Raw genomic sequence first — 13,081 nt, 5'->3', positions numbered from 1 at the left:
ACTATCAACATGCAAATTGTTTATTCCTCCAAGAAATGTCAACATAAATCCTGTCAGTCTGATTTAAATTCTCTTGTCTTATTCCAATAAAATATTTCTTATGGGATATAGGCAGGGATGAATTTTCAGAGACATTTTAAGATCCATATATAGCAAGCTTCCCTTCTTGAAATCAGAGCAGTTGTAGTGGTAAAATGCACTTAGAAATTGGATTTAGGCTTATTTTTAAACTAAGGGGTGCAGGGTTTTTCATCCTTTTTTGCTGCAGTGTTTATGTTTAGTTTTGCAGGAGCTTTATCTCCAGCACAGTTTTGCTAACCAAGCTGAATGTGCAGCATCAAATCTTTCTAAGGCAGAAAATCGAACCCCTCCTGCTGCTGCTAAGTGTACATCTCCTCTGTAATGTGCACAGTTTATTTGACATTGGTCTATTTCAAGCTTGTCCATTTCAAACCTGATGTCAGTAAAACTACAAGTTTATTGAATCAATCATCCACTTGCTCTCCTTTTGCATCATGCCTGTCATGACATTTCACCAAGACACGGCATGTCTTTTGTCTGTCTTTCAGGTCTTGAAGTCTCAGGCTTACCTGCCAACAAGAGACCCCATGGGACCCTTCCTTATGGCCATCGACCACTGTTTCTCCATCAAGGGTCAAGGCACAGTGATGACAGGCACTGTTCTTTCTGGCTCCGTTAGCCTAGGTGATAATGTGGAGATTCCTGCCCTGAAGGTGAGTGTGTCTGTCTCCCAGCTCCACAAGACTAAGAGGCACTCAACAAGGAAGAGCATGTTCTCTTCTGTTTCTTCGTTTGTCCATTTATTTCTTAACTTCTTTATTTTCCTGTTGTGCTGCTGCAGCCCAGCCTGAGCAGGCAACGATGATAGAAACTCAGATATTTGGAATACAGTATAACTTTTAACATGGTAGTGTCCAATGGTTTATAGAATGTCATTTGCAAGGGAAATGGAAGCCTGAAGGTGAGATTTAAAGAGAGGAGGCCCTGGAAAGAGGAGTTTTAAACAAACTGGGCAGCCAAAAAGAGTTCTACTTGTTCAACTTTACTCTCATGTGGAAGAGACAGAGAGGAGGCCAAGGTTAGTGTATTAGCTGTATGGCATCAGATTGGCAAATTTGAATCTGAAGTGTCTGAGGATGCAGCAGTGTGGCCTCCTTCCCCCACCCCCTGCTTTTTTGATTTCTCTAGGTATCAGCTAGCATTGTGACAGGTGCTGTATAAGAATCTTGATAGATTTCCTGAGATATGAGGAAACTAGGAAAATAAGAAAATGACAGTAGGAGTGCATGAAAGTGTTTGATATATGAATCTCTGCGTGTGCCATGGATTTCATAGATCTCAGCATGTTCTGAGAGGGCTGCTGGGAGACAACAAGTAACTTGTTGCAGTCTGACTTTTTACAGACCCTCTAGAAAACCAAAAGACCTTCCAGAAAAAGCCTCTTTGAATTTCTGTGATCTCTGTGTAATCTGAGCATTTTATTGCTAATTTTTTCTTTAAAATATATTATCCCTTAAAAGGAGACTGGGTACCCTTGATGGGTGTGGTGGAGGAAGGTCCAGTTCAAAGCTGTTTGTTGATTCTACAAAGGTTGTAGAATGCTCTGCCTTTGGTCTTATAGTTAACTAAGAGAAGTGAGCCAGGACTTGAGATGCATTCTGCAGCTGTTGATTAAAATGGACCCATCAGTTGCATTCTAACAACAACCTTCCTTTGGTTGAAGAAACCTGAATGGGACTCTCTTTGGAGGCCATCAACACAAATCCTAGGGTAGAGGATCTCCCTGCTGAAGTTCTATGAGGAGCTCACACTGACAAAGACTGAGCATGCTGCTTCCTCAGCTCTCCTCAGGCATTCTGGTCCAGTGAGGTATACCAGAGCACTATTTTAAATAGCATATTTCCTATAAACTGTCTCTGCTAACAGAGTTAAGCAATAGAGTTATAGGAATATAGTAAATAACAAAGAGAGAGTGAGCTCTTAAGAGGGGGAGCTGTGTGAACACTGGGAGGAAATAATTCCACAAGTTATTTCTTCACATTCAGAAATGAATCTTAATTTGTTAGTGCCCTTTCATGTTTACTTTGATATTTTACTGCACAATCTTTCTCTAATACAAATGCTTTGCTAAGAATGAATATATGGCTTGGCACTTTGTCAAAAATGAATGTTGAATTCTGTATTTTTCATAAAATCTGCAATTTGTGCTGTGCTGATTGAAGAACAGTTCAGATTACAAATTTTACAATTGATTGTACACATTGATGCATTTGATTGTAAGACTTGCAATTTGGATGAACTACAGGCCAATCATTATTGGCTCAAGCAGCTTGAGAATAATTTTGGGTGAATGCATTTGACAATTATCTGCTCTGTTCATGGACAATATATGAACAAAAAAAAAAAGGTGAGGGGTATTGAATAAAATGTATGCAGATTATTTTTCTCAAATTTATCAGGTGAAATAGGTAAGAGAGAATTTAAAATGAGATTTGGGAAGAGATGAAGTCCATTAGGTGGCGATGTGGGGGAGAGGAATTTTTTCCACGCATGAGAAGCTGCAGAGGAGTTGCTTTTGCACCAGCAATGGTGAGATTGTGGGGAGGAATGAAATTGGGGAAAGAGAAGACAAAACATTTTGCAGTATATAGCAACTTCCATGTTAAGCTTTTTTAGCATTTTACAAACATTGATGAATTAGTCCTCTTACTAGCTTGCTTAGGTAAAGCTCCATGAAGGCAGAGCCTGTCTCTTCTTAGTTCTATAAAGTCATGGGCACAGTATTGGAACTCAGATTGTTCCACCGACAGCTCATGAGGTAGGTCAGTGATATTATTCCCATTTTACAGAGAGGGGAACCGAGACACGCAGAAGTGAGCCAACTCATCCTACGCCTTTCTTGTCCCATGTAGAGTTGGGCTAGTATACCTATTAAAGGTGAAACCTTTCTCAAGCCTACAAGGTAATGGAGGAAGCACATTTCACAACACACTGTGGTTCATGACTCCTACTGACCTTTCTTTGCCCGGACGCTGTGGAAACTGAGATTGATAGCTGGTGCCCACTGGGCATTTGGGGACATTGCAAACCAGCTGCTTTTTTAAATTTGAGGAGCCCTCTCACCAAATAAAGTGGCATCACTTCCTAATTCTACTAATGGACTTCGACATCTCTGACCACTTGAACCTGCACAAAGGAGGGACACAGCAATTAAAAATAAACAGTGACATTCTCGAACGCCCATGCTTTCTCTGATTGAGGCTGAGAATGCCAACAGCGTATGGCTTTCTTTACCTACTAAAGTGTCTATGTAAATTGCCATCTGGAGTTGATTATCTGTATCGCAAAGAGAAAAATTATATATGTTTGGCAAAAAGCTTTTACACAGCAAACTGTTCTCTATCCACGCAATTTAGTATCATTTGTTTGATGGCACTTGATTCACTTTGAAGAACATGAACCTAGGATTTCTGCTGTGAAAACATAATATTGTCAGAATTATGATGCTGAATCATTTGGGATTACTCCAGTGGTCTTTAAATCACCTCCTCCCAGTTTACGAACTGCATTTGCTTATATGATGTGACATTTCCGCTACTACCTTTATAAAAGTAGGTTCTATGGCTGGTAGTGAGGTTCTTGTTTGTAATTATCCTTTCACTTTAGGACTGATATTAGTTAATAAACCACTTTTTTTTGACATTTTGTTGTAAGAATACTTTACTATGAGAATTTAGCTTAAAGAGAAGAGGATGGTTGAAAATTCAAGATTTCATTACTAGTAATACTTAGGGCTTGTGTACAGGAACATTTCATTTAGTTTACAGCAAGCTGGTGTGTGACTCTATCACACACTAGCCTGCCACACACAAACTAAATGTTGGTGTTGGCAAGCCTGTAGTCTTTGTTTAGCGCATTTTAATTAATAAATTGTGAAGTGCTTTTATAAAGGTGGATGAGTATCCCTAGCCTCATTGCTGTGATAGGAAAACTGAGGCATGCAATGGTTGTTACTTGCCCAAGGTCAAACATGAGTCCCAACAGATCCAGCAAAAGAACCCTCATGTCTTGTTTCTCATATCTGGGCCTTGGACCACAGCTGTCTCCAGCAGACCTTTGAAGGAACACTGTCAAATAGCTTAGGTCCAAATTTTAGCTTTGTATTTAATTTTTACGAAAGGGAAAGAACAATGTTTTCATGATTATTTAAATTTAATAGAAATATTTTTCTGTTTTGGAGGGGATTTAGCTTACCTCTGCATGTTCAGGAGAATTAGAAAGTGAAAATTACCAAGAGCAGTCTAAACTATAAAGCACTGGTGAGTCTAATTTCAGTGACTAAACTTAAATGCAAAAAGAAAACAGAAAAATAGTGCAAAGTATGTTGGTTTTTAATTTTTTTCAGTGTTATTAATCTTAGGGTTTTTGTTTCGTTTCAACAGTTTATAGGCGCATTGGAAATACCTTCTAAGAAAGTAACATAGATAAGGCAATTTGTTAAGAGAAAGAAGATGCTATTTTAATATCCCTTTTAAAGAGAAGTTGTTTGGAGGCAGGGAGGTGTTCCAGATAGCGCATTGTGAGCCACTTTCTCTCCCCCTGCCCTTAAGTTGTGAAGAGTCCCAATGAAGGAGCAGATAAGAGGACAAGTCAGGAATGCAGTGAGTAGACAAAGGAGTGTACAGGAAGTGGATAAGGTCAAAGAGATAAGATGAGGTGAATTCATAGAGAGTTCTAGTCCCAGGCAAAGTGATTTGGTCTCATAAGAACATAAAAACGGCCATAGTGGGTCAGACCAATGGTCTATCTAGCCCAGTATCTGGTCTTCCGACAGTGGCCAATGTCAGGTGCTTCAGAGGGAATGAACAGAACAAGTAATCATCAAGTGATCTATCTCCTGTCACCCATTTCCAGCTTCTGGCAAACAGAGGCTAAGGACACTTCATTGCATGGTTTTGCATCCCTGCCCATCCTGACTAGTAGCCATTGATGGACGTTTCCTCCATGACCTTATCTAGTTCTTTTTTAAAACCTGTTGTTATAGTCTTGGCCTTCACATCATCCTCTGGCAAAGAGTTCCACAGGTTGACTGTGTCTTGTGTGAAGAAATACTTCCTTTTGTTCATTTTAAACCTGTTGTCTATTAATTTAATTTGGTGACCCCTAGTTCTTGTGTTATGAGAAGGATTAAATAGCACTTCCTTATTTGTTTTCTCCACAGCGGTCATGATTTTATAGATCCCGATCATATCACCCCTTAGTTGTCTCTTTTCCAAGCTGAAAAGTCCCAGTCTCCATAATCTTTCCTCATATGGAAGCTGTTCCACACCGCTAATCATTTTAGTTGCCCTTTTCTGTAACTTATTCAATTCCAATATATCTTTTTTGAGATGGGGCAACCAGATATCTATGCAGTATTCAAGATGTGGACGTACTGTGGATTTATAAAGGCAATATTATATTTTCTGTCATGTTATCTATCCCTTTCCTAATGATTCCCAGCATTCTGTTAGCTTTTTTGACTGCCGCTGCACATTGAGTGAATGTTTTCAGGGAACTTCCACAATGACTCCAAGAGCTCTTTCTTGAGTGGTAACAGCTAATTTAGACCCCATCATTATATATGTATCATTGAGATTATATTTTCCAATGTGCATTACTTTGCATTTATCAACATTGAATTGCATCTGCCATTTTGTTGCTTAATTGCCCAGTTTTGTGAGATCTCTTTGTAACTCTTCACAGTCTGCTTTGGACTTTACTATTTTGAGTAGGTTTGTATCATCTGCAAATTTTGCCACCTCACTGTTTACCTCTTTTTCCAGATCATTTATGAATATGTTGAACAGTACTGGTTCCAGTACAGAGCCCTGTGGGACACCACAATTTACCTCTCTCCATTCTGAAAATTGACCATTTATTCCTACCCCCTGTTTCCTATCCTTCAATCAGTTACAGATCCAGGAGAGGACCTTCCCTCTTATCCCATGACAGCCTACGTTGCTTAAGAACGTTTGGTGAGGAAACTTTTCAAAGGCTTTTTGAAAATCTAAGTACACTATATCCACTGGATCACCCTTGTCCACATGCTTGTTGACCCCTCTCAAAGAATTCTAGTAGATTGGTGAGGCATGATTTCCCTTTACAAAACTATGTTGACTCTTCCAAAACAAATTGTGTTCATCTATGTGTCTGATAATTCTGTTCTTTATTATAATTTCAACCAGTTCGCCTGGTATTGAAGTTAGACTTTTCGACCTGTAATTTGCGGGATCACCTCTGGAGTCTTTTTTTAAAAATTGGCGTCACGTTAGCTATCCTCCAGTCATCTGGAACAGAAGCTGATTTTAAATGATAGGTTACATACCACAGTTAGTAGTTCTGCAGTTTCACATTTGAGTTACTTCAGAACTCTTGTGTGGATATCATCTGGTCCCGGTAAGTTATTACTATTTAATTTATCAATTTATTCCAAAACATCCTCTGTTTATACCTCAATCTGGAACACTTCCTCAGATTTGTCACCTAAAAGAAATGGCTCAGGTTTGGGAATCTCCCTCACATTCTCAGCCACGAAGACTTATGCGAAAAATTTATTTAGTTTCCCCACAATAACTTTTTTGCCTCTGTCTTCACAGACAAGGTTAGCTCCCAGATTACTGCACTAGGCAGCACAGTATGTGGAGGAGATGAACAGCCCTCAGTGGAGAAAGAACTGATTCAGGATGGTTTAGAAAAACTGGACACGCACAAGTCCATGGGGCTGGATGCAATGCATCTGAGGGTGCTGAGGGAGTTGGCTGATGTGATTGCAGAGCCATTGGCCATTATCTTTGAAAACTTGTGACGATTGTGGGAGGTCCTGGACAATTGGAAAAAAACAAATATAGTGACCATCTTTAAAAAAGAGAAGAAAGAGGATCTGGGGAACTACAGACCAGTCAGTTTCACCTCAGTCCCTGAAAAAATCATGAAGCATATCCTCGAGGAATCCATTTTGAAGCTCTTGGAGGAGAGGAAGATGATCAGGAATAGTCAGCATAGATTCACCAAGGGCAAGTCATGCCTGACCAACCTGATTGCCTTCTATGATGAGGTGACTGACTCTATGGATGTGGGGAAAGCGGTGGACGTGATATACCTTGACTTTAGCAAATCTGTTGATATGGTCTTCCACGGTATTCTTGCCAGCAAGTTAAAGAAGGATGAGTTAGAGTATTGTGTCCACTTTTGGGCCACCCACAACAGAAAGTATGTGGACAAATTAGAGAGAGTCTAGCGGAGGGCAACGAAAATGACTAGGAGGCTGGAGCATATGACTTATGAGGAGAGGCTGAGGGGACTGGGTTTATTTAGTCTGCAGAAAAGAAGAGTGAGGAGGGATTTGATAGCAGCCTTCAGATAGCTGAAGGGGGGTTCCAAAGAGGATGGAGCTAGGCTATTCTCACTGGCAGTAGACCAAACAAGGAGCAATGATCTCAAGTTGCAGTGAGGGAGGTCTAGATTGGATATTAGGAAAAACTTTTTCACTAGGAGGGTGGTGAAGCACTGGAATGGGTTACCTAGGGAGGTGGTGGAATCTCCATCCTTAGAGGTTTTCAGTGCTCAGCTTGACAAAACCTTTGCTGGGATGATTTAGTTGGGATTGGTCCTGATTCGAGCAGTGGGTTGGACTATATATCTCCTGAGGTCCCAACCGTAATCTTCTATGATTCTATGAACAGGAGTGTTGTAAGCAAGGCATAAAAAGTCATTCTTCTGCTCTACTCCATGCTGATTAGGCCGCCTTTCAGTATTGTGTCCAGTTCTGGGTGCCACATTTCAGGAAGGATGTGGACAAATTGGAGAAAGTCCAGAAAAGAGCAACAAAAATGATTAAAGGTTTAGAAAACATGACCTCTGAGGAAAGATTGAAAAAATTAGGTTTGTTTAGTCTGGAGAAGAGAAGACAGAGGGGACATAACAGTTTTCAAGTACGTAAAAGGTTGTTACAAGGAGGAAGGTAAATTTTTCTTGTTAACCTCTGAGGATAGGACAAGACGCAATGGGCATAAATTGTGGCTTAGATTGGATATTAGGAAAACCTTCATAACGTCAACGTAAGTAAGCATTGAAATAAATTGCCTAGAGAGGTTATGGAATCTCCGTTATTGGAGATTTTTTAAGAGCAGGTTAGGCGCGCCCCCTCCCGCCTCCCACATCTGGGATGGTCTAGATAATACTTAGTCCTGTCTTGAGTGCATGGGACAGGACTAGATGACCTCTTGAGGTCGCTTCCAGTCCTATTATTCTATGAAACCCACTAGCACAGTGTGTGTTTCATCCTCCCTCTCGTGGCTGGTCCACATGAAAGTGGACTATCTACTATTGCTATTATTTACTACTTTCACTCAAATGGCAGAGGTCTATGTAATGGATCTAAAAGATTCCAACCCTTCTTATGATCCATGTGGGTGTCCGTATGATTCCACATGATGGTTTTCTATTTTCAGTTAGCTTTAAAAAACAAACACACACAAAAACCCGTAGGAAATTACATCCAAAAAATTGTGTTAAAAGATGTTATGATTGCAAAGCCAAGCACTGAAAAGTTAGGAAATGCCAAAATTAAAGTTCCCTGTGAAGTCTTAATTTGTCCCCTTGTACATAATCATTACGTTATTTAATTACATAATCACATGCTATTTTTTCTGCAGGACCCCTGCCTTATTCAGTGCACAGGATGGGATGGTACTCATTGAATGAGTAGCTGTTTGATATTTTGTTCTGTCCTCCATTGATCAGTGTGTGGCCTGAAGCCTTATTTAACTGGACACTATTCAAACCCTTATCTGAAATTATGAATTTCTTCATCAGCTTTTCTGTGGCGCTCATCAGTATAGTATCAAAGTTCGTCACAAACTTTAATCACAGAATCTTAGAAAAGTAGGTCTGAATGGGACCTTGATAGGCCATCTAGTCCAGTATCTTGAGCTGTGGTAGTAGTAAGTATTATCTCGACAGTTCCTGACAGGTATCTGTCTAACCTGTTCTTAAAAATCTTCAGTGATGGGGAGTCCACAATCTCCTTAGTAGTTTGTTCCAGTGATAAACTACTCTTACAGTTGGGAAGTTTTCCCTAATGTCAGACCCAAATCTCCCTTATTACAATTTAAGCCCATTACTTCTTGTTCTGTCGTCAGTGGTTAAGGAGAACAATTGATTATTCTCCCTTATAACAACCTTTTATGTACTTGAAGACTGTTATCATGTCTTCCCCTCAATCTTCTCTTCTCCAGACTAAACAAATTCAATTTTTTTTTCAATCTTTCCTTATAGGTCTTGTTTTCTAGATCTTTAAATGTTTTTGTTGCTCTCATTTGGACTTTCTCCAGTTTATCCACATCTTTCCCAGACTGGACACACTACTCCAATTGAGGCCTTATTAGTGCTGAATAGAGTGGAAGAATTACTTCATGTCTTGCTAATGACATTATTGATAATACATCCCAGAATGATAGCTCGCTTCATTTGCAACAGTATTACATTGATGACTCATATTTAGTTTGTGATCAACTATAACTCCCAGATCCTTGCTACAGTACTTCTTCCTAGGAAGTCATTTCCCATTTGTATTTGCGCAGCTGATTATTCCTTCCTAAGTGTAGTAGTTGCATTTGTCCTTTATTGAATTTCCTCGTATTTATTTGCAGACCATTTTTCCAGTTTATTAAGATCATTTTTAATTCTAATCCTGTCCTCCAAAACACAAACAACATTAATTCTGGTATTTCCCATCTTTAGAATGCTTGATGTTCTCTTAACCTAGTTCTTGTAATTTTATGTTTATATTATCATAGGTGCTAGAGAGCCTGGTCAGGATCATCAATGTGATAGGTGCTTTTGAAGCTCACTAGACATGTTCCCTGCCCCAAGGAGCTTACAGTCCTAAGAAAAGCTATTTAACTTGTTTTAAAAATAAAACTATTAATAAATTTAAAAAAAAAGATTATAATTAGTTTGAGATGTCACATTTAAAGGGCAAATGATGTTTTCTTGATATGCCTTGTTTGCGGAATCTTTTTTCTTTGGAGTTTTGCTTCATTACAACATTTTTGTGCAAATTTCAGCCAACCTTTTTTTAATTGAAATGTTATAAAACTGAAGTAGGATAATTCAAAAAATCTGAAAAAAATATTTTAGTAAAATAAATTTAGTAGGTGAATATAATTACCTTGGTGTCCATCCTACAGGTAGCTCATATAATTATTAAAACAAAACAAAACTTTAAGTCCCAAGCCAGTAACTCAAACATATACTTTAAAGTTACAAATACACTTAAGCTTGAACATTTGTACTGGTCACTTCCTGAAGTAGTGTTCCAAGTTTCCCCTGCCCCCCTCTTCCCAAAAAGAATTGATCACATCAGGTCAGATACTGCTTGCTTTACGTGTGCTGGTGGGATTACTTATGTAAGTAAAATGTGCAGGATTTGGCCTGTGATGGAAAATATTCTATTTTCATTGCTTAGGATACCATCAGTTGTTGAATGTGAAAGGGGCTCCTGAGCTGTGTTGTGTTTATGTAGTTAAGTAGTGGATTAAGGGCCTGATCCAAAGCCTGGAGAATGGGACCTGGATCTGATACTAATATTTTTCAAATATATTTGGCCTGATCTTTCAAAAGGGCTGAGCACCCACAAATCCCTTTCATATTAATCAGAACAGCAGGTGCTCAACTCCTTTAGAAATCAATTGCACTATTTTTACATGTATTTAATTATACTGATTCTGAATCTTATCTCAGATGTTTCGGTTCATTTTTTTCAAGCTTAACATAATTGCCATTTCTATAATATCTTCTTAATTTTTGCAAGAACGATTTTAAATTAATACCTTGGACTTTGAATAGGCACTGGAAAACCTCTATTTTTTGCCTGTTCTCTGCAACATCTGTACCTAACAATTAAGTACAGCATTTCTGTTCCTAGTGACAGTGATGTGTATGACGTGTTCTTACTGAGCAGGTGTGATTTGAGTGGATCTGGGCTCTGAATTTTAGGGTTCATTTTATTCAGGAACAGGGAAAAGACACAGAAGAGAGGGAGCTGGATGTATTATAAATATGTTTGTTCTCTTTTTTCCCTCCTTGGTCAGAGGAGAAGGGAAGAAAGCCAGAGGGAGAGCAGCCAACCTGAGCACCGATAATACAAACCATACGTTACATCTCTGGAGCTTGTATGTGTTTAATGTGATCCTTTATGAGAGCAAAGTGGCTTGCCTAGTGCCATTTAATTAACTCTTCAAATGCTAAATTTGAGAACTCATTTGCAACTTTTTTAGGTGATTTTTTTAGGTTCTGGTTACCCAATTCCAGCCAAGAAAGAATGGACATAATGTCCTCAAAGCCCATTGGTCAGAAAGGGTTACTTGGAAGATGTGAATTCCTTCCTTGCCCCAGCTTAGGAATGAGTACTTCATCCCTCATCTCTGCAATGCTTCTGTTCATTTTTAGAGTATCCTAAAAGAATTATTCAGGAGCCCTGATGCTTTCTGGATGGAGACAGCACTATTATCCAGGATTAGTTTTAACATCAACATTTGCATGCTCCATCTGCTTTCTTCCAGTTTATCTGCTGGGTTAACACTCTGAGATAATTCATCTGACATCTTGAAGTGCTTCTGTTGTGCAGTTGACACCAAATAATGTGGTCTTTGGAGCTAAGTGGTGCAGAATGTCGTTATAGCTTTGGACTTTTGGATATCTGGGATCAAATTTCAATTGGGTTCCAGTTGTAAGTGAAAAATGGGATAATCTAAAGTTAAACTCTGTCGGATGTTTTCCCATATTGGTGAGATCAATGTTCAACTTGAAACAATTTGGCAGTATGTTGGTCTCTGCTTGGGAGAGGTATAAGAGACTTGGAATATTAGAGGATGTCAAGTTGAGCATGGAATAAAAACCCAAGGTAGGCAGTGTTTGAATTGGAGGCACCTTAGTAGAGTTGTTTGTATATGTGTGGGAGGGAGGAAAGGGCAGGAATGGTGGCATAGCATCTTGCCTGAAATATGCCTGGCTCTGCTAGTATTGTGAAACTTGTTCTGACATTGTCATCTGGAGTTGTAAGTAAGTGATGTATAGGATTTTCTGGTCAGGTAGTTAATAGACCTTCTTTCTCCAGTTGTCTAGATTCTGTTTTCAAAGGATTCAAAAAGTCATGTCTGGAGGACTATTCTCTATTTCCATGGATATATAACTGTCTATTGGACCATCTAGTATGCCCTTTGTCCCTTGGAAAATGTATAGATTGAAACCAATATGCTGCTGCTCTTAGGCCATCAGGGAAGGAACCTAACTGAATCTGTTTGATGGTTTTTTCCTCATTCATGGGGGAAATCAAGCCTGTTGTCTGGGGAAACGATCAAGTGCCATTTTCCTGGGACTGGGGAACCCAGAATCCAACTCTAGATTGAAATCGTGTTAGTTATCAACTGTTGGGCACTGTTACTACAACTATAAGCTTCTATCAAAATGCCTTTTATTTAACTTCATGGTAACTTTTTGAAGCAAAAAATAGCTGTTTTCAGTTTGCAAAGCTTGTTTGCTTAAGTATTACTGCTGCCAGTTCATTGGGTTTTAAAAAAAACATTTTGCTTTCCAAAGGTTATTTTTGATCTGCTTTTTATTTATCAGGTAGAATTGTTCTCAGTATAATTCAATTGAGAGCAGACCCACATGCACGTACACATAACATTTGAGCAGAGACCCTATTGAAATGGTTGAATGGTAATTGGAAAGGTAACCTATATGGTAAATGTATCTTTCACAGTACATTTTTGCTGTGGATGTAACGTTAATACAAATGGGTTTGGTAGGGTAATGACTGCTATCATATTTTTAATATTTAAAGCTCAAGTGCTGGAGGCATTGGCAAAATTTCAGTAACCAGGATGAAGGAAGGGCATATCACTTTTTGTTCTTCCTTCGTCATCCATGTACAGTAGAATTCTTCATTTGATCCGGCTTTTAAAAAGCAAAACAATACAAAAAGCATTGTGCTTGACTGAACTTTGACCTACGT

At 38.9% G+C, this 13,081-nt stretch overlaps 1 protein-coding gene across 1 annotated transcript in view; it reads left to right on the top strand.

Moving 5' to 3' along the window:
* The window catches only part of EEFSEC (eukaryotic elongation factor, selenocysteine-tRNA specific), a 157,870-nt gene that overhangs the window by 50,619 nt on the left and 94,170 nt on the right, over positions 1-13,081 (top strand). The window contains exon 4 of the mRNA XM_067544267.1: positions 570-734. Within this exon, the coding sequence (XP_067400368.1) occupies positions 570-734 (165 nt within the window). The remainder of the gene's footprint in view (positions 1-569; positions 735-13,081) is intronic.

The sequence above is a fragment of the Emydura macquarii genome, unplaced genomic scaffold, assembly GCF_026122565.2.
Source record: "Emydura macquarii macquarii isolate MOO-44397 ecotype Brisbane River unplaced genomic scaffold, CSIRO-AGI_Emac_v2 contig_968, whole genome shotgun sequence".
In the NCBI taxonomy this organism is placed as follows: Eukaryota; Metazoa; Chordata; order Testudines; family Chelidae; genus Emydura; species Emydura macquarii.
This window is presented reverse-complemented; position numbering and strand designations above follow the sequence as displayed.